The sequence below is a fragment of the Eptesicus fuscus genome, chromosome 24, assembly GCF_027574615.1.
Source record: "Eptesicus fuscus isolate TK198812 chromosome 24, DD_ASM_mEF_20220401, whole genome shotgun sequence".
Taxonomy (NCBI): Eukaryota; Metazoa; Chordata; class Mammalia; order Chiroptera; family Vespertilionidae; genus Eptesicus; species Eptesicus fuscus.
In genome coordinates this window covers 14,606,001-14,626,876 of record NC_072496.1, presented here as the reverse complement: position 1 = coordinate 14,626,876, position 20,876 = coordinate 14,606,001, and the positions used below count along the sequence as shown (strand labels likewise).

The 20,876-nt window shown below is 57.4% G+C and overlaps 1 protein-coding gene across 3 annotated transcripts in view; it reads left to right on the top strand.

Moving 5' to 3' along the window:
- Window positions 1-16,698, top strand: part of SMYD3 (SET and MYND domain containing 3) — a 545,881-nt gene extending 529,183 nt beyond the window's left edge. For all 3 annotated transcript variants that reach the window (XM_054712958.1, XM_054712960.1, XM_054712959.1), the window contains 2 exons: window positions 6,851-6,959; window positions 16,427-16,698. In XM_054712958.1, the coding sequence (XP_054568933.1) occupies window positions 6,851-6,959; window positions 16,427-16,528 (211 nt within the window). In that variant the 3' untranslated portion in view covers window positions 16,529-16,698. The remainder of the gene's footprint in view (window positions 1-6,850; window positions 6,960-16,426) is intronic.
- The last annotated feature ends 4,178 nt before the right edge of the window (window positions 16,699-20,876 follow it).

The window sequence follows — 20,876 nt, the reverse complement described above, 5'->3', positions numbered from 1 at the left end:
AAGAGAAAATACAAGTGAAAAATTAAAAAGGCAGAGCGAGGATGAGAGCGAGATGAGCCCGTCTGTGGATCTGAAAGAGAAGTGCAGTGAGAGCCGCCCCGAGCCGAAGCCGCGCTGCCCGGCCCTGGCACACGCAGGCAGAAGGGCGGGTCTGGCTCTCGCCCACGGTTCGTCCCACGTGTGCTTCGGAGGCAGCCGTGGATCAGGCTTGCTGCTTACATCCAGGGCGGTTTATAAGCCAGAGAGGCCGCCCTGACGTACGACGGGGGCCTGATGGAAGTGACTGCTGAGCAGTGCCTGGAAGGATGGCTTCTGTAAAGCCCGTATGGAGGTATAGGCCCCAGACACAGGTCCTGACCCGGACCCGAGCCAGACCACCTGCTGGCTCCGTGACCGGATGCGCATTATCCCCGTCACTGAGGCAGGACCCCTGAGCCACCGTCTAAGATTGTATACAAGACGGGGCCCAGGCACTGGCGGGACGGGGTGCAAACAGAGGCAGGGACAGAGAAGAGACAGAGAGACAGATGAGAGAGGACATTCCACTGAGAATGAGCTTGCAAACCACCATTCTAAACACACGAGGAAATGTAACATCCAGAAAAAGAACCAATGGAACTAGGGGCAGAAGATGAATCCACTCCATGGAAATAAAGTTATAGAATAAAAGTGTTCTATGTGTTTTCTGTCCTTAAAGAGAACAACAGCATCTGCCGTTGGGGGGTGCAGGGGGACAGGCATGAAGCAGGATAGGCGCTGAGGCACAGAACCAGTTAGAAAACCAGGAAGTGAAAGCGACAGCCGTGAAAGAGAGAACCAATACAGAGGTACTGAATTTAAAAGGCAGTAGTTAGGAAATCGCTCAGAATGCAGCTCAGAGAGAGAAAAGGAACGTTTAAAAATACGGAAAAGCAGCTAAGAGGCACGAAGCATCCCTTGAGACTCTCCAATGAACCTCTACTAAGAGGCTCTATATACAAAAGAATAGGGCAAATGGCCGGCAAAATGGTAACTTGCCAGAACTTTATAAGATCTTGGTCCTCACATTCAAAGCCTACTCCCCAGAACTGAGGAGGACCAAGCACAGAAGTCCAGACACCCAGGACCCGGGGTGTGGGAGCCGAGTCCCGGGTAGGCCGACGGAACCCCTCAGCAGCCCCGGAGGCCAGAGCACGCGCAGTGATCACTCCAATGGGCGAAGAGCATCGTTGTCAAGGAGGAATTCTGTCTGCAGCTGAACGGCCCTCCCTGAGGAAGAGCAGAATAAAGACGGGTCTCGGCAGCGCGAGGAGCTCGCTGGGAGACTTGCTTGTCGTAGACAACGTACATCTCAGAGGGAAAGGACTCTCCCACGCACCCTTTCTACGACAAAGACCAAGTTACCCAAGCCTGCCTGCAGGGCCTTTCGATGGCCTCACTCTGTTTCCTCCTCAGCCTGGTACCCAAGAGGAAAAGCAGGTGACATGTCAGAATTCCACGCTTACTGAGACGTGGAGATGGGAATTCCTTCCTTGACTCTTCCCCAAAGGGATCAGGATCTTGCCTGTTGGTCGTTATGAATAAGCCGATTTTCGGAGTCTGCTCCGGGGTGAAGAATTGGCATCTTCATTTACCAGGTCTGGTTACAGAGAGGGCTCCTGGCTGCTAACGGCCAACGGCCATAGGAGAGGTGTTGAGTTAAAGACAGCCAGTCTTGCACTGCGCTAGTTGTGTGACGTAGGGCATTTATTTAACTTGCATGGGCTGCCGTTTTCTCATATAAGATGGGGGTGATAATGCTTACCTCACCCTGTTCTAAGGATTAACCGAGGTAACACTTGCCTGGAGCAGCCCCCAGCGCCTGGAACAGAGCTTGGCTAATCGTAGGTGCTCAACAAATATTCCCGGGAGAGAGGGAGGGGGAGGGGAGAATGCTGGGAGGGAGAGGGAGGGTTGTAACGCCCTATGCACATAGCACTGTTCCATCAGTATTTGAGAGCAAGCCAAGAACAATGACATAAACAGAACTCCGTAGAACAGCCTTTGGGGAAAAATGTACACATACCACTCACACACACACACACACACACACACACACACACACACGGGTGTGTAAGATTAGAATGTGTAAACAGCATCTAATCAGATGCTTCTGCGTCATGGGTCCTGTCAGTGAGCACCGATCCGAAAGAATGAGGAGAGCTGATGATGGGAGGAGGGTGTGGCTCCGAGAAGGGAGGCAGGCGGGGATCTGGAGAGAGATGAGAAGGAAGAGAAGGGCGGGAGGGAGGCAGGGGCAGAGGGCGCCGCTGTCCTGCGCAAGCTGCTCCGTGTCACTTCAGTGGCTTGCGAGCACGCGTGACCTCCCGTATCGGAAGCAGTCTGGCTGGAGGCTGGAAAAGACCAGCATTTCTGTTTACTTGAATTTCTACAGCGCAGATCCCGCTGATGCTCTGCGAGCCACACGCATGTCCTGTCTCCCTCCCTCCGTCTCCGCCTCTCCACGTCTTTCCTAAAAGACAGATACACTCGTAATCCCAATGGGGCTGGTGGTTGGGTGGAAAGGGAGCCAGCAGAGTCCTGGATTCGAATCCAGCCCTGTCACTGAGTCTCACCCGGGGGCTGATCCATGAAGGGGCTCAGCTGCCTTTCCCCACGTGAGCTGTCACGCCCAGGTGTCACGTCATCGCGCACACTCGTCTCCATCGGGGCTCGGCGGCGGCATTGCCCGTGTCAGACGTGCGGCTGCCGGTCTGCCTGCAGCGACGCTTTCATTCCATGTTTGCAGCTCTGCCTCCCTTTCCGAAAGCGCTCACATCGGTGCTGGCTGGTTTGGAACTAGTGTGAAAGGGGTCATCGCACTAAGTCCTGGGCCTGCCCTTGGAGAGCTCGGCTGACCCTGACCCTGGCGAGTTGCTGCTTGGGCCTGACGTGTGGATCATGGTGATGTGCGGATCATGGGTGATGTGAGAATGCTGGGTGATGTGAGAATGATGGGTGACGTGAGGATAATGGGTGACGTGTGGATAATGGGCGATGTGCGGATCGTGGGCGACGTGGGTAATGTGTGGATCATGGGGTGGGGTGGCTTCAGCTGATCTGGAGGGTGGGGCGGTGTGTCCATCCTTCCTCACTGCACATCCGTCATAACCCTCATTCCGCCCGGACATGCTGGCTGTGCACCTTGCTTGAATCCTTCCTGTTGTTTTGTGCCCCAGGACCTTTGCACCTACTGTCTCTTCTGCCCAGAATGTCAGGTTTTACTCACTGTCAGCCCCCAGCTAAAATGTCTCCTCCTCTGGGACGTGTTTCCTGACCCTGCAGGCGGAGTGGGCCCTGCGATGGACCCCCACGGGCCTTAGGAAGCGCCCCGTATGCTCCAGACTTGTTCATGCTTTTCCGCGTCCCGCACGTGCACAGCGATGTGAGCGGCACCGGGACAGGAGCCGTTCGTTGTTGGCTACTCCCCACTTTATCTCCGTGGTGTTCGGCACACACTGGTAGCAGGGGCGGTAAATGTTGCATGTCTATGTGGGTGAATGAATAGATGGATGGATGGATGGATGAATGAGTGAATGAGTGAATGAATAAACAAATTAGCATGTAAATGGATTCTCCTCCTATGTGTTCCCCAAGAGTGAATGTCACATTTCATTAAAATATATAAGGAACTTTGCTTTCCAGCTAGGAAATTTGAACCCCAGAGCAGGGAAATCCTGTGCCAGCAATATTTTGAGAACAGCTAAGAGAAGTCGGTTATCGATGTTGAATGTGGTTGGAATGGGAAAACAGGTAAAATGGAGAGCTTTCTTTTTACCGGAATTCTCGCTTGCCCATGTCTTGCATGTTGCAAACTACGGATAGTTCCAGTTCTGTGCTAGCCTGTCCCGTGTGGACGGCGAGGCCTCGTCCCCTCTGCGCAGCATGTTCTGTTCCTACGGGAGTGGCGGTGGCCGTGGGCCTCGGGCGGGAGCTGCCTGTGAACACATCTCCAGGAGGAGCTTTGCCTTAACAGGCGCTCGGTTCCCGAGAGCTGGCGCACGTGCGTGCCCCGTGGCGTCGGCCCGTCGGTGGCCGAGAGCACCTGTTCTGGGCTGTCCTGTCCTGTCGCCTGGGCCTGGGAGGGGCCGCAGTGGGCGGCCTGTGGCCCCGTCTGCCCCCCACAGCCTGGGATCGTTGTGACCATTGCAAGCACCTCCCACCCCCTGACTCTCCCAGGCAGGACCAGCAGAATCACTGGCGCCCCATCGCGTCAAGGACCGGCGGGAGAAGGGATGCAGACACAGGGCTCGGGGGATCACGTCTCCTCACGTTCCCACCTGCCGGGCGCCGCACACCTTCCCTCCGGCTGTTCGCTCTGCTGGAGGCCAGTCAGGGGGTTCGGGCCCTCCGGACAGCCTGCGTTTGCTGCCAGGACGGAGCAAGGTGATGGGCATTTCAGAGCCGGCTGAGCGCTGGCTCACTGTGGCCGCCCACCCTCGGCTCTCAGCTCCCACACACGCACCTCAGCCCACCATGGTGTTTTAAAACCGGGCGGTACTTGTGCCCCACGGTTTTCCTCGCCGCTGACGAAAACTCACCACTTAGTCACATTGTTTTGAATTTTATCCATTAGAAATTCCTGTGAATGAATAAGAACTTCTCCTGCAGCATGCGAACGCCTCCTTGAAATTACCAGCCGCTCACAACTACAATTTAATCGCACACAGTGGCTTTCTTTTAACGCCTTGATGAGATGGGGCTTTTTTTTTCTAAGGGAGCGTGGGCAGTTTGATTGGACGGAGCAGGATCCTTGGGGGAACCGCACTGGGGGGCCGCAGCTGGGAGGCGCCCCTGGGAAAACCGCTGGTGAGGCCCTCAGCCCGGAGGAGCGGACCCAGGACAGACGGACAGCGAGTGGAGACAAATGGCACTTCCTGGAACACTTAGCCATGAGCCGGTGCGGCACGGCCTGGGCTGGGTGAATCCCTGCGGAGGAGATTGCCCCCCAGGAACTGGGACCCGCAGTCGGGGCAGCTGCATGTGGACTAAGGCCGCAGGGCCTCCGAGAGCCCCCCTCCCCCACCCCCCACCCTCAGATGAATGAGCCCGCTCTGGCCGAGCAGCTGTGACCTGCAGGTGTTAACAGCACTTCCACCTGCAAAGCACTGACTGTCCAGCGCGTAGCAAGGTGGCCGCTCTGCCCTGGGCCCCGGCGTGACATCGGAGAAGGAATGGAAGGAGGCTTCCTCAGACCCCCGTGCTGTTGGCCGGCCCTCCTCCTGCTGGCAAATTGCATTGCTTTATCGCGTGGGGGAGCGTCAGTCGTGTCTTCGGGGACTAGCCGTCAAAGCGGCGCACTCGGTGACAGGGTTTTGGAAGACCGTGTGATCTGGCGCGTCTCAGTTTCCTGTGATTTGGCACAGAGAGGAAGCCTGCGGTAAGGATTTCCCACACGTGGCTCTCCAGTGAGACCCAGCTGGTGGCAAGGCTGCTGCTGTGTGTGGGGCCTGGAGCCCAGGTCTTCTGTGAGAACCAGCTGGAGAGGCATTGGTTTCATGAGCTTCTAACACGTGTTCCCTTGGTGTGGTGATGACCTGTCGGCGTCTGGTGGGGGCAGGGGGGGCTGCAGGCTGCTGGCATGTCGTGCCCAGCGGAAGGGGCCGCGTACCGGGTGATGGGAACGGGTCTGGTGGCAAGTGCCGTCGCTGCGCTATAGGAGTGGACAGTGCGCAGAGCTCATCGAAGGCACAGCTGTTAGGTGGGTGCAGCCTGGGAGGCAGCGAGGGGGCCGAGGAGAGTTCAGCTCCAGGGGCAGCCGCTGGTTCTGAACTGGCCGGACCAATCGGGGCAGATGGCGTGGCCTCCTAGAACCTGGGGCCAGCTGGGGCCTGTGTCCCTCCCCGGGAACCCGCGCTGCCCCCCAGCTGCCAGGCACCCCTCTCCCTGCACAGCGCCTGTGTCATTGTCTCAGCTCAGTTCAACCTCCTTTTCCTGATTGGAGGCCCCATCGGAGCACTGAGTCGTACTCTGTTCTGTAATATTTGTAAACCATAGTACGAATGCCTGGCGTCTGGTGGGGTGAGTGGGCCTTGATGTGTATATGCTGCCGTGTGTCCCCAGCCCCGGACGGCCCTGCACCTGTGGCGAGAGCCCAGTCCCTAAGGATAGCGGGGGCGGGGGTGGGAGCGGGGGTGGGGAGGGCAGAAGAGCCCGAACTGTGCACTTCTGTTGAATCTATCAGAAAAATGCTTTTGACTCAGATTGAAATAGTGCCGGGTCTGAGACACAGCCCCACATCTTCATTCCTTGCTGCACGGCCACACCCTCTCCATTCGTTACGGGAGAAACAGGTCACGCATGTCTCGAGTTCCCCTACATGCAGGACGTCATGGCACACACAGACGGGGGCCCGAGTCACAGCCTCTGCAATCCAGGGAGGCGGTAAAATCCGCACCCCCGGGCCTGCAAGAACGGGGGGTGGCGAGGAGCGCTACGCCTGGCATTCGAGGGCTGTCAGTCAAAACGAGGGTGTGGGGCGTCCAGATGGGGAGCCTTGGACGCTCCCATCCATTCACTGAACAGGTACATACGGAGGCCCCGCTGGTCCCCGCTGCCCGGGTGCCGGCTTCAGAGGCGTGGAGGGTGAGAGGGGCATGTGGTACTCTGAATGCACAGCGTCCTGGGAGCAGGAGGCCGCCCTGCGCCTGTGTCCTCAGGGTCGCTCGTTTCCTCCGGAGGCTCGTGAGCAGCCACGGCCGGCGTGGCTCCCACTCACGTGGCTCTGGCTTGTGTGGCTTCGGCTCACGTGGCTCCCACCCGCGTGGGCTCCTGTGCAATGCCGGCCGCAGAGGAGGGAGCCGCTGACCGTGTGCCCTGTGGTTTCTTCCAGGATCTTCTTCCCGGGCTGCCACCCCGTCAGAGGCGTGCAGGTAATGAAAGTTGGCAAGTTGCAGTTGCATCAAGGCATGTTTCCGCAGGCGATGAAGAACCTGAGGCTGGTGAGTGCCCCGTTGCGCGTCCCCTGCCCGGATTCCCTTTGCTGGCTGTGGCTGGGCCGTGTGAATTTCAGCAGCCCTCCCTCCATGTGTCTGCATGCACACACTCACACATGTGCACACACACGTGCCCATACAGGTCTAGCAACCAGCTCTGACAACAACTGATCTGTGATGTTTGCTGATGTCTGTGCTGCAAACATGCCCGTTGTGGTTGAGTTTAAGCTGCTGGTGTAAAATCCACCAGCTCCCACTTTCAACTACACGCCTCAGCACTAGTGCCCCATCCGCAGGGCCTAATTAAGTTCCCCTTTCTCTCTTCCTACACCTTTTCTGGTCAAACCAGGTCTAGCAGAAGGGACGCCGATCTTGGACTCGCTGATAGATATATGAGTGGTTGTATGTGGACAACAACAGTTGGGAAATACCCAAGAAGATTGGAAAATTTGAATGTGGTTGAAGGATCATTGAATTTTAGGTTTTGTCTTGTGATGTTGAGTCCCAAGACCATACTGAACCGCTGCCTGTCAGGCCAGCCCTTGACCATCCTGTTTGTCTGCAGTCGCCTCTGCAGCCTCCCCTCCAGGCCTCCCTGCCTCCACAGCCAGTGTGCACTGGGCCGCCTGGGCTGCCACGCCCTGGACTGCCCACACGAGGTCTTTGCGAAGCTACTTCCGCTGCCTTAAGTGACTGTGCCCGCCCCCCCCGCCCCCGGCCAGGCAGAGCGCTCCTGTTCCTTTAAGGCCCAGCTCAAATGTTTTGTCCCTGCGGTCCCACCGCTCTGTTCACTCTCCCAGGAGAGTACTGTCCCTGGCGTGGGAGCACCTGATGCCCACCTCCCCCAGGACGCGGGGCCTCGCGGGCATCCTGGTACCCAGCTCCATGCCACGCAAGGTGCCGGGAGCTCAGGGCGTGGTCCTTGAGGAGGAGGCGGGGAGGAGGGAGTTGGGATTGGGGAGGGAGGGAGGGAGGGAGTTGGGTGAATACAGCGCCAGCAGCGAGGCCCGGAAACGGCACGGGAGCCAGGTCAGTGTGGAACGTGTTGTTAGAGGGCCTGCTCGTCGCCTCCCAGTGGGTCTCCTCGGCCCAGGCCCAGGGCTCGGCCCCTCCCACCCACACCACGGCCGCCACGGCAGGGCCCACCCGGCCGGGCTCAGCTTGTTGTGCGGCGACCTGGCGTCTGGGTGGCACGGGGAGCGCCGGACGCTGGAGTGGGGTCCTCGGGGCCACCGGGCCCTTGTCTGCAGGGAGCGGTCCCGGCTCTGCCTTAACCTCTCCGAGTGCCCAGGGGCGGCCGGTCCGTCACAGGGGCAGTTACCACATTTAGATGAGAAAAGTGACCAGCGCCCAAGGGACTCTTAAAAATGCGATTCCCCAGCGCCTGTTGCTGTTGGCTGCCCGCCTGGTCCCTCAGGAAGTCGGCATGATCAGCAGGAAGAACGTGACTCCCGAGGGCACAGGCTCCTTCCTTCTCACGTCGGCCCTCCTTACCCCGACGGGGTGCGGGGGGGGAACACCTCGCTCTCCCGCCGTCTCGGGAAACGTCCCTTTCTGGCCTGGCAGACACTTACCAGCCAGTCAGCTCCGACAGAAATACTTCTGAAGCGTCTTTTTGTCCAGTTTTGACAGAAAAATAACGTGGAGGAAGTTTCCCAGGCATGTGATGTGCCAGCCCAGCAGGTGGTGTTTAAAGCGGTCACATGCTTCTCCATGTCTGCGGGGGGCGGGGAGTCACTGCTGCTCAGACACACGCGATCATGCCATCGGCCCGGTCCCCGTGACCGCTGGCGGCAGGGAGGTCAGCGGCCAGGCAGCTCCCCTCCCGCTGGGAATGGGGGGCTGCGGCTGAGACCTCAGGAAGCCGTCTGAAGTCAGACGGAGGGAGAACCCGTCTAGTTTGTTCCATGTGATGCAACTTGTGTTGATGAAAAGCTCCTGTGAATCGAGTAAGAGCAGTGTTCTCCTTACAGTTAGTGGGGGGCAGACATGCGAGCCACTCAGGGACTCCGCGCTAGACTCGCCCGTGAGACAGGGGAGCTCTGCGGTGGGACTCGGCGTGCGGGTCCCCTCGGCTCCTGAGCTCCGATGCCACCGCCGAGGCCTCCGAAGGTGTTCGCGTCTCCCCCTCCCGCGAGGCTCCCGGGCAGCCGTGTGTGCACAGCTGGCGGCGCAGATAGAACCTGAAGGAGCCCCGCCCCGTCCGGATGCTGACTGTGGGGGACGTGGCCGGCGGGGGTGCTGGCATCCCAGCCCGCCCGGGCACTCTCCCTGGCCTTCACCCCCTCGTGCCCAGTTCCGCCCCGTCTTCCTCAGGGCCTGGTGAGGCTGCCTCCCTCCTCCGGGCACCCCTGGGTGACAGCTGAGCAGTTCCTGCTCCTGGCTCCAGGACAAGCCCACGTGCGCCTGCCGGCTGCCCGGGGGAAGGTCTGGGGGCGGCAGCAGGAAGCTGGTGAGGACGGGGAAGGCCTCACCCCAGACCTCCTGTTCGCCTCCGAAAAGTCACTGATCAGCCACCGAAAGGCCAACGCGCATCCCCCACGTGCTGCACTCGGCTCACTGGTTTGCTGAGTTGAGGCAAGTCTTTTAATCCCTTTGAACGTAATTTCCTTATTTGAAACATGAGAATAATAGCCCTGGCCAGTTCGACTCAGTGGATAGAGCGTCAGCCTGCAGACTGAAGGGTCCCAGGTTCGATTCCCGTCGAGGGCACGTACCTCCGTTGTAAGCTCGGTCCCCATGTGCGAGGTAACCAATCGATGTGTTTCTCTCACATCAATGTCTCCCCTTCCCTTCCCCTCCCCTCCCCTCCCCTCCCCTCCCCTCCCCTCCCCTCCCCTTCCTTGCCCTTCCCTTCCCTTCCCTCCCCTCCCCTTCCCTTCCCTTCCCTTCCCTTCCCTTCCCTTCTGTCTCTCTCTCTTCCCCTCCATTCTCCCCAAAAGTCAATGGGAGAATATCCTTGGGTGAAGATAAAACAAACAAAAGAGAGAGAGTAAAACCATGCCGTAGAGTTGCGTTGAGAAGTACATGCCGTTGTGAGAGGGTTGGTAAGTCCCAGCATTCTGAACGGGTTACTCTCTTATGGGAACGCGCACTCTGATGACCCCCAGCGCCCTGGCCCCTTTCGCACTGTGTGCGGTTTGGGTATACGGTATTTCCCCTTTTGAACGCGAGGCTGTGTGCCCACTCCCCAGAGGCTCACGGCACGACTGCTTCCCCAAGGGGAGAGGCAGCTCCTCCAGGGCCCACGTGTACCTGCGCTCGCCTGTGCCGCCAGCAGACACGCCTGCCGGGTGCAGCGGGTCCAGCAGAGCTGGGTGTGCGTGAGCGGACTTGGGTAAACGGAGGCCTTTGCGCCCCACTCGGCCCGCGTGTCAGCCGTACTTGGTTAGCGGGCCAGATCCGCTCAGGGCCTTCGGTCCCCTGGCTGGCAGGGGCTGGGCCCGAACACGCCCCTCTCTTCACACGCTCCTACGCCCCGAAGTCCAGCGGCAGAGCAGTGTGTCCTGCGCAGCCGCCCTGCCGAGCCGTCTCGGAGCGCAGGTCAGCGGGGAGGAGAAGGGAAGGTAATTTGCCTTTTGATACGATGTTCTCTAGGCTGCACCCGTAGATGCTCTCTCTTGTCTCCGAAACTCTGGAAATAATGGGACGAAACAGCTTGAATCGGGGTTCCAAAGGCTGGGTTGAAGGTGGGAACGGGATCAGAAAAGCTGCAGAATCAGAGATGTGTTGCAAATTCCATTAGGCCCAGCCTCCTCCAGGGAGGACCCCCCCCCCCCCCCCCCCCCCCCCAGCCCGCTGGTGTAGGCCTCCCCTGTGCGGCCTCCGAAAGCCTGACTGTGGCCGGAGGCTGTCCTGGGCCCCTCGCCGGCTCCCTCCTGCTCTCTCCGGTCTCTGCTCTGCTTCCCCTTCTTTCTGTTTATTTCTCGGAGAATTTGTCAGCCACTCATCTGACTTCTTGGGCCTCCAGGGCAGGCGTTTCCCATCCTGCTGACCTCTGTCCTGGGCCTGACCAGGGAGCACAGGCCACACGCAGTCCTGGGCTCTGTCCCTCTCGCTCCTGCAGTCAGCGGCGAGCCCCGCGCATGAGGGAACTCAGCGCAGCGTGCTGGGCGCTGTGGGCTCAGGGCGCCCGGACGGCAGCCCCTCGGAGCGGCCTCGAGCAGGCAGTTTGTCCCGTTCCTAACCTGCTGCCGTGATGCTTGCCTCTGCGGTCACGTTCCTGTCTGGGAATCTGACGAGAACCATGGACTCGCCAGAGAAAATCACACAACATTTGGTGAATCGGGTCGGGAGGGGCTTTGGGGAGCACCTGAGGCGTCTCCGTGGACTCCTCCGGGCCCACAGCCTGCAGGGGTCTGACATCACACTTAGGGGGCTGCTGGGGGGACGGGGAAGACAGGGGGCAGGCCGATAACCTGCCTGTTGTCAATGTGCCTTCTCAGAGTCGTTCGCAAGTCGCTGGTTCTGATACTGATGAGCGTTCCCCACTGACCTCCACACAGAGCCTTCGTTCCCAGAGTCCGTTTCTGAACTAAGAAAAGGAGGCGATGAGTGAGAGGCTGGTCAGTGAAGGGGGAGATGGTGATTGAGTCCTGTCACAAGAAACAAGCAGAGGTGTACCGACCAGGAAGTGTAGCCCCGCAGGAACTGGGAGCCAGTGGGGACCCGGGGGACCCCTGCACCCGGTGAAACGAGGTGGCTCCCCTTCCTCCTGCGGGAGCAGGGCCAGAGGAAGCAGCGAAAACGGGGTCCAAGCAAAATTCAGCGTCTCAGCGGGATGCTCAGCATGCGCGGGTTCAGCTGAACATCACCCCAAGAACAGGAACCAGGAAGATCGCAGTTTTAATGAAAAAAAAAAAAAAAGAGAAAAAGAATTGATATGTGCCAACTCCCAGATCACAGACATTAGAAGGACCTGACAGATCTGAGGGCAGCCATTTAAACAGGCCTCGATGAGCAAGTGCAAACAGCCTCAAAGCAAACGGAAAAGTAACGGGCTCAGCACCGAAGTAGATGTTCACGGATGGACGATGGATAAGCGAAATGTGAGATATGGTCGATGGAATGTTACTCAGCCTTGGAAAGGAAAGGCATCCTGGTACATGCTACAACGTGGGTGAGCGTGTGCTAACGGAAGTAATGAGCCAGACACTCAAGGACCCACGTTGATGATTCCACTTCCATGAAGTTCCTGGCCAAGCACAGAGAGACAGAGAGAGGGAGAGCGGTTACGGGCTGGAGGCAGAGGCCGGCCAGTGAGCACAGCTTCCGCGGGATGGTGCAGAAGTCCTGGCTGTGCGCAGTGTATATTTTACTCCAGTAAGACTTTTTTTATGAAAGGAAAAATGGTAGAAAATGCCCAGCATTTGGCAAAAGACACAAACTGCCGATTCAAGAAGCTGAGCGAATCCCAAACAAGGAAAACCAAAGAATCCACACGGCCACGCATCGCAGCCCAACTTCTGGACACGAGAGACACCCTAGGCAGTGGCTTAGAGCAGCCGGGGAAACGGGTGTCGTGCCTGCAGGGGGAACAGTTTAAATGGCAGTGGTGGTCTCTCAGCAGCCATGGAGGCCAGACAAGACGGCACATGTTACAAGGGCTGCCAGAAAAGGACCGTTAACCCCCACACCCGCACTCGGCAAATGGATCCTTCAGGACTGAAGGGAAAGGCAGGCATTGTCAGAGGAGGGGAGTCAGAGACCGTGTCGCCGGCAGGCCTGTGCTAAGAGGATGCTAGAGGATTCCCTGAGCAGAAACGAGATGATAAAGGGAGGAATCCTGGGATATGAGGGAGGAGGGAAGAACGTGGGTGCAGAAATGCAGGGAAGTGAATGGGCCGTCTTCTCTGGAGTTTCCTAGATTCTGTCTGACACATGAAGCAGGAGTCACCGCGCTCTCTGCTCTGGGTTTAGCTGGACACAGTGGACGTATTTAGGACGATTCTATTCCAAACGGCGGGTGAAGGACGGGGGAAGGAGGCCTCCTGAACTGGTACAACGATGACACCGTAGAGTGGGGTACGTGATGCATGTACAATGGGAAACCTAGAGCCGCCCTCCAACAAGTTAACAAAGGAATGCATTCAAAAGCACTGTAAGATGGAATTCTAAAAAACAAAGCAAGAATAAACAAAAAAACATATAAGTAACCCACAGGGAAATGCATGGAAAAGAAAAACCTAGAATGAACAAAAAGCAAAATGGCAAACTTAACCCTTTGCACTCGCTTGCTTTTTTCTCGATTCCTTTATTCTACTCGGGATTTAATTTTTTAAATGCCCCAGATTTTACAAAGCGCAGCAGTAGAATAAAAAACTGGAGTTTCTTTTCATACTAACTTATTTATTTAGATTTTTTATATTTCAAATTATTGATACATTCAAAGAGTAATTTTAATATCAACATCCGAGTGCAAAAGGTTAAACCCTAACATATTAATAATGATATATACATGAATGATGTAAGTGGCCTTTATAAAAAGAGTAAATTGTCTAATGCACCAATTGAAAGAGATTAGGATGGATTTTTTAATGCCCTAACTCTATGCTGTCTATGGGAAAGTCACTTTAAATATAAATGATATAGGCATGTTGGAAGGATGGAAAAGGATATGAACACTGTAATCAAAAGAAAGCTGGGGCGGCTGCCTTAATATCCGATAACGTCAGTGCAGAGCAAAGAACCTTTTACAGCGACGGAGAGGGATGTTGTGCCATGAGCACAGGGTCAGCCTACCCAGAAGACAGAGCAATCTTCCATGTGTCCGCACCAAACAGTTGCAAAAATGCAGGGGAAAATCCCTCACAGAATCAGACAACGGACTGGCCGTGCAGCTAGAGCAGGGACATGCGCACCCCTCAGTCCGCGATGGACTGACCTGGACAGGAAATGAGCAGATGGAGAGCTCACACCACCATCAGCCACTGGACCTCGCTGACGGGTGTGGGCACGCACCTTCTCAGGGGCCCCGAACGCAGACCCCGACAGGCCGCCTTCTGGGCTGGAAAGCAGGTCTCCGCGCACGCGCACAGATCCACGTCGCTCCCAGGGGCTTCCTGACCGCAGTCTAACTAAATCCGAAATCGGAAACAATGTTTGGAAACAAGCACAGGGGACGCCTCCCAGCTCTGTGCCTGGGACCTGTTGGCCCCTAGGATTCCTTGAGTCTAATTTTCATTATTCAGTTGAGGAAACTGAGTCTCAGGGAGGAGACAGGGCTTCCTCGGGGCCCCTCAGGGGCTCATTCCATATTCATTGGATCGATTGATGAGTTAAACACGGCAACACAGCACAGCGCCCCTCCCCCTCCGGAGAAGACACGGACGGGCCTGTAGCCCCCTTCTGGGGTCCCCTCCCATCCTGACACCCCAGCCCACACCTCCCTGTCACACAGGGTCCTGCTGGGATTCCGTCCCCCGTGTCCCAGAGCTCTCCCTGAGGGCCCAGCCCTGTGCATCAAAGGCTCTAGAAGGTTCTGCCGCCCACTGTAATGGGCTGGTTGTGGCTCGGAGCTGCTCAGTGGCTGTGGGGCTGTGCGATGCCCTGCCCTTCCTCCACCCCCTCTCCAACCCTCCCCCCCACCCGCTGCCCCCACCCCACCCCACCCTCATCCTGAGACGGGCAGAATGAGAAAACGTGCTTGTATCTTTCCCTCTTGTGATCTGACTCCAGAGGGCCTCACTGCGCATGCGTTTCTCCCCTTGGCCTTCACATCCGTATTTAAATCGGCTGGAGGAAGGCATTTATTGCCCCCCCAGGCTCCCAGCGGAGAGCATATGAGAGCCTGGATAAGCTTAATATATTTGTATTAAAAATTAATAAGCATGCTATATTGTTTGCAACTTTAAATCATAATTTGATTTAATTCATTTTACTTAATATACAGCCGTAATTCTAAAATTACTTTTTAAAGAGGAAGATGGGATGAGACTGGAATCGGTTCTGGGGCCTCTGGGTCCCTGCGTGCGCCCTGCCCGTCACGCGCAGACGGTCGCGGCTGCCATTTCCCCGGTGACACTGGAGTCAGCGCCCCTCCGAGGCCTCGGATGCGTCCTCTGTGGCCGATTGCATGCAGGCTCTTTGTGAATGCTCCCGCTGAAGACAGTTTAATGGAAAGAGATCGCTTTTCCCAGCACAAGCGGCTCCGACTTTATATTTCCGCATCTGCTTTGTTTACGACGGCAGGAAATTAAGCCGCATTGTCCTCTCTGCAGGCGCCCGTGCAGCAGGTGGGAGGCCGCGAGCAGGACACGGAGCCCCAGGGGACAGAGCCGGGCGGTCCGAGGTTCTTGTAAACCTCTTCATTTGGGGGGAGATAAGCCCCTCGTTGTCTCTGGGGTGAAGATCTGGGGCCTCATTGAGAGCCCCCCGGCCGGCGGCCACGTCGGGCTCTCTCCTCACCTCACTGAGAACTGTGGGCCCAGGACGGCCAGGCCCCCATCAGCAGTGGGTTCCAGCTCACCGTGCACTCCGCCCCGTGGCCTCACACGCAGAAGACAGCCGTGTCTTGCACATGACTACCGTATTTTCTGGCGTATAAGAAGTCTTTTTAAGCCAGGAAAATCTTCTCTACGCCCAGTCGTCTTATACGCCGGAAAATACGGTAAACCCTACCTCTCTCCCCTCCTCTCCTGCCCGCCCCCACTCAGGGAAGGACGGCGTTGTCTGGCCATCGCACTGCATTCGGGTTCACCTTCCCTCCCGTGGGGCTTCTCGTCAGTCCTCTGCCCCAGCTGCACTCACTCCCCCACTCCCAGCCACCCTGTGGGTCCATCTTGTCGTCTTACCACCTCAAGCCCGACACCTCATCCCGGGCTGCGTCCTGGCCCGTCCTTGCTCCCGGGACCTTATTCACCCCCAGACGGGAGGAGGCAGGACACACAGCAGCATCGTTGGAACGCAGGCCCATCGCCTCCCCTGGACTCTCACTGACGTGGCAACCAGCCCCCCAGGTCCCAGAACTGTGCCGCAGGGAGAATTGACAGGACTCAGCGATGGACGGAGCACAGACAGTAAAGGAAGGGATTGTTGCAATGCCAGTGCTACGCGTCACGTGACGTAAAAGAAAACCAAGAAAACGCCATGTACGTCATTGTCACCATGCACGTAGATGAGGGCTCGATGCAGCGTGCAGACGTGACACTTCCTGTTCAGGTGTGGGAGCCTGGCATTTCACCCTGGATCGGAATACCTGGCCATTGCATTCCCTCCGCTTACACCTCCGCATGCTCACGCAGCCTGCGCACCGGCATCCCCGGAGCGTGGCCCGGGAGCGGCCCTGCGTGCCCCGATCAGCGGGTTTGCCTTCCAAGCACCCTGGTCCCTGCCTTCTGGCTTGGAGAACCCCAGCGCCGCGTCCACCCGCTGTGGACCTGCGGGGTCCCCAGGCCCTGGCATCCTGGGGAGACGATGAGGAGTGGGCAGGGGCCGCCTGCTCCGGGATCTAATCTCCTTTCTCTTCCCTTCAGGCGTTCGATATCATGAGAGTGACGCACGGCCGGGAGCACAGGCTGATGGAGGATCTGATTCTGCTCCTGGAGGAGTGTGACGCCAACATCCGCGCGTCCTGAGGGCCAGCAGGAAGGACGCCCCTGCCCCCACACCTCCCCGGCCGCACGCCCCGCCCGCCCGCTGTGGGACCCCCGCCGGCAATGCTCTCCGCGTGTTTGTAGGTAACTAAGGCGGACACGCGGTGTGCGGGCCACAAGCCTCATGCGTCGTCGAGAAGCACGATTATAATAAACGTAAGAAACGTGGTTGAAAATGCCATCTGGTCGTTGTTTCCTTCGCGTCCTCACTGGTCGTTGTAGCATTAAGATCTCGGCATTAATGGTGGAAAACCACGTGGAACGCGGAGCAGGGTGAGTGTTCGCGTTCTCCTCGGACATCCTCAGGGATAATAAGCCAAAGTCAGCGTTTCCCCACGTGCTCCCCGCAGGCCGCCCCTCGGCCAGAGCAGTTCCAGGTGCTGTCTTTCCTGTGTGTGTGAAAGGACTCTGTGTCCATCACTCACTTCCACAGGCGACTCCCGCACAGGCCATCCCATCCCGAGTCCCAGAAAGAGGGCACGTTGGTTACTGGAAAGGACAGGGGAGTCTCCATGCAAAGAAAACAGTGTGTTTCCTGATGTCTGCGGCTCTGTGGTAACTCGCCTTCTCGGCCCTCTGTGAGCCTGTGTGTGTCACGCCTGTTCGCACGGACTTCCCCCTGTTCTCGGCCTGTGGTCCCAGCCTGTGACGTGCTCAGCACGAAGCGCCCTTGGCCTGTGGGGAGCAGGGTCCCAGCATTCCGGCTCCCATCCGCGGGCTTTCTTCCCTGTCCCTCTCGCCTTCCTTATTCGGTGGCCTGCTTTCCTGCCTTCCGGCTGTAGACAGTACAGAAAACGTTTCTCCTCCTGCACTGGGAACGAGAGGTAAATTATTCTCTGGGCCTGTGATGGCACGAGCAGCTTAGTCCCTCTGCTCAGACGAGACGCCGTGACGACGGCCACAGCCCTCACTCTCCAGCCACATGGCTGCCGCGTGACAGCACCTGGGCGTCGGGTCGGCCAGAGGAACAGCCTCGTTCTGCCGCCGAGGAAGCGACAGACTCCTCGCTGCCCACCTGGCGGTCACCCTGGCTGATACGTGCTCGGCCCGCATGATGCGCTCCGCAGCCTTCTTCCTCCTGATGTACCAAGGCAGTGGTCGGCTAACTCATTAGTCAGCAGAGCCAAATACCAACAGGACAACAATTGAAATTTCTTTTGAGAGCCCAACTTTTTAAACTTAAACTTCTTCTAACGCCACTTCTTCAAAATAGACTCGCCCAGGCCGTGGTATTTTGTGGAAGAGCCACACTCAAGGATCCAAAGAGCCGCATGTGGCTCGCGAGCCGCAGTTTGCTGACCACTGTACCAAGGGACCTTGATTGACAGACCAGTTCCACTAATTCTGCAAAGGTATATGAAGGTGACTGTGTTTTCAGGACAAAGGAGCCCTCGTCCTCAAAAGCACACCGTGGGGCGGAGCATTGGTGCCCGTGGCTCTCAGTGTGTAGCCAGCGACGCCAGCACGGCACGAAGGAACTCCATTCACGGCGCGGGCTGCCGGCGGTCGGCGGGAGAGTCTGGTTTGGCGCAGGCTCTGCCAGCCACGCCTTTGCACAGTCCCCTGGCAAGAGCATGGACCTGCGGGAGGAGGGACCATGGCCATCGGCAGCCCGCCACAGCAGCTCTGAGGCGATGCTGGCGTCAGGGAACATTAGGGAATTGGATGGAATCCATAGACCTTTCTAGAACATCTCCAGATGGACAATGTGCCTTCAGCGTCAGGGGTCCTTGAGCTCTCATCAGTGGCTCCCTGGGTCCTTCACCGGATGGAAAACAGACCTGCCGCCTCTCCGACACACGGTGGCAGTTCCTCATTTAAATCCACGAGGAGCTCTGACCGGTTTGGCTCAGTGGATAGAGCGTCGGCCTGCGGACTGAAGGGTCCCAGGTTCGATTCTGGTCAGGGGCATGTACCTTGGTTGCGGGCACATCCCCGGTGGGAGGTGTGCAGGAGGCAGCTGATAGATGTTTCTCTCTCATCGATGTTTCTAACTCTCTCTCCCTCTCCCTTCCTCTCTGTAAAAAATGAATAAAATCTTATTTTAAATCCACGAGGAAATGAGAAGTCCGACCTGGCAGGAGGCGGGGTAGCCCCACCTGCCGCGTGTGCTGCTCACGGACGGAGCCCGTGCTGGCCCGTTTTCGGGATGAAATCCAGCAGTCGGGGTGAACCTGGGTCAGGAGATCTGCCTCCGTGCTCCTGGAGAGGACGTGACGGGCTTTTAAACCCTCTCAGCGCCCCCCCCCCCTCCCGCCTTCAGAGAAAGGCCCTTCCGAGGGAGGGGCCTGCGTGCACCCACGTCCAACGGGAAGCACACATTTCAGCAGCGTGAACACGTCCCGGCCGCTTGGCAGCAGGGTCGTCCTGGAGGAGAGGGACGGGGAGGAGGGCGTGATGTAACACGCGTGTCACTGCGGCGGGCGATTTATGGCACCCCAGCCCCGCAGCAGCCGTCTCATTAACCCAGAGTCATCGTAGCGGCAGGCTCTTCGCACATCAGTAACCGGCGCCGTTACTGCTCCTCGGGGACGAGAGCACATTGAAACTGAAAAGGAGCACGCCAGGTGTAACGGACCACAGCCCTCACTCTCCAGCCACGTGGCTGCCGCGTGACAGCATCTGGGCGTCGGGTTGGCCAGAGGAACAGCTGCCGCCGAGGAAGCGACAGACTCCTCGCTGCCCACCTGGTGGTCACCCTGGCTGATACGTGCGCATGCTGAGTGCCGAGGGAGGCGCCTGGGAGTCTGTAACCACTACCCGCTCAGTAAGATTTAAGCTTCTTTTCCAGAGCTTACGGTCCTTAGGCAAAAAAAGGTTGTATTGTCAGAATACTGTGTTTGGAAGTTACTTGCCTGTGTTATTCTTTTCTGTGTGATTGTATGTAATCCATCTGATATCCAATTAGGTGTGTTTGCTTCTGTTTTTATTCAACTTTAGGGTTTGCCCCATCATTGATCTACTAGTAGCCCTGCGCACGAATCCGTGCACCAGTAGCTCGCCAGTAGCTCGCTGCCGCCCTCCAGTAGCTCTCCGCCCGCTGCCCCGCCCTCCTGTAGCCTCCCCACCCCCCACAGCTTGCTGCCCTGCCCCCTCCTGTAGCTCTCTCCCACCCGCTTGTAGCCAGTAGTTCGCTGCCGCCCTCCTGTAGCTCCCTCTGCGCCCCCCGCCCTCCCTCATAGCTTGCTGCCCTGTCCCCTTGCTGTAGCTCTCTGCCGCCTGCTTATAGCTCGCTGCCCCACCCTCCTGTGATCCATGATTCGGTCCTTACGTGATCAGTCATTACACTTCACAGCATAACGACCATTTGCATATTACATCTTTATTATAGAGGATGCTGCTATGCGAACTTCAATATACATTCTGCTATTGCAGGCATGGAGTAATGAAGGCCCTGTGCATGTGTTCTTCGCTTGTTGGCTGTTTTTGTGGCGCTGGAGCTGCATCTTCAGGGTAACTCGCTGGAAGTGGGATTGCTGAGCCCGAGGGCAAGTGTGTATGTAACTGCATCAGGTGTGGTCAGGGTGACCCGGAGGCAGCGGTGTAGCAATGCCTGCCCGTTCCCGCAGCCCTGTCAACACAGTGGGTGGTTTAACTTCTGGATTTTTTGCTGAGTTAATGGATAAAAATCAGTATCGCAATCTAGTTTAAATTTGCATTTTTCCTATGATGTCTTCAAATACTGAAAAGCCGTCTGTCTGTCTTTTCACGGACTATCTTTACAGGATCCCTGTCCATTTTTCTATGGGTCTTTTTACATCTTTCTTTGTCTTTGTGTTTTATGTATTAGGAAGATTTCCATTTGTCATATGTAATCTCTCAGTCTGTCTTTTTTTTTTCTTTTTCTTTCTTTCATCTGTTGCCCCGGGTTCCTTTGGATGACATTTTAAAAACATTTCATAAGAACTCCACTCCGTGGTAAACCAGGGTCGGGTGTAACGTTGAGCACGGCCAGCCTCCCCTTCGGTTCCTGATTCTTAAGTTGACGAGCTGCGTGGATATTTAGAAGTTCCGTCTCCCACAGCCGGGCTGCGGGCTCCTCGTCTTCCGCCGGCTCCTGGCCTGGCTGAGGTTCCTTCCCTGGTGGGAGGATTCGGGTTTTAATCTAGAACTGTCTGCGTCCCGAGCCGCGTCATTAAACTAGCCATGCGGCTGCGAAGTGCACTTCCGGGGGTGCCGCGGGTTCAGTTAGGGACCCCCACCCAGTGATGGCGACAGTCTGAGATGGGGGCCGCTCAGCCAGCCACAGCAGCATCTGCTCCCTCTCCGGCTCCTTCCGAGGCGGGGAGAGCCAGGTGGCTGTGTGCAGGTCTCGCTGTGGTTTCTGAGG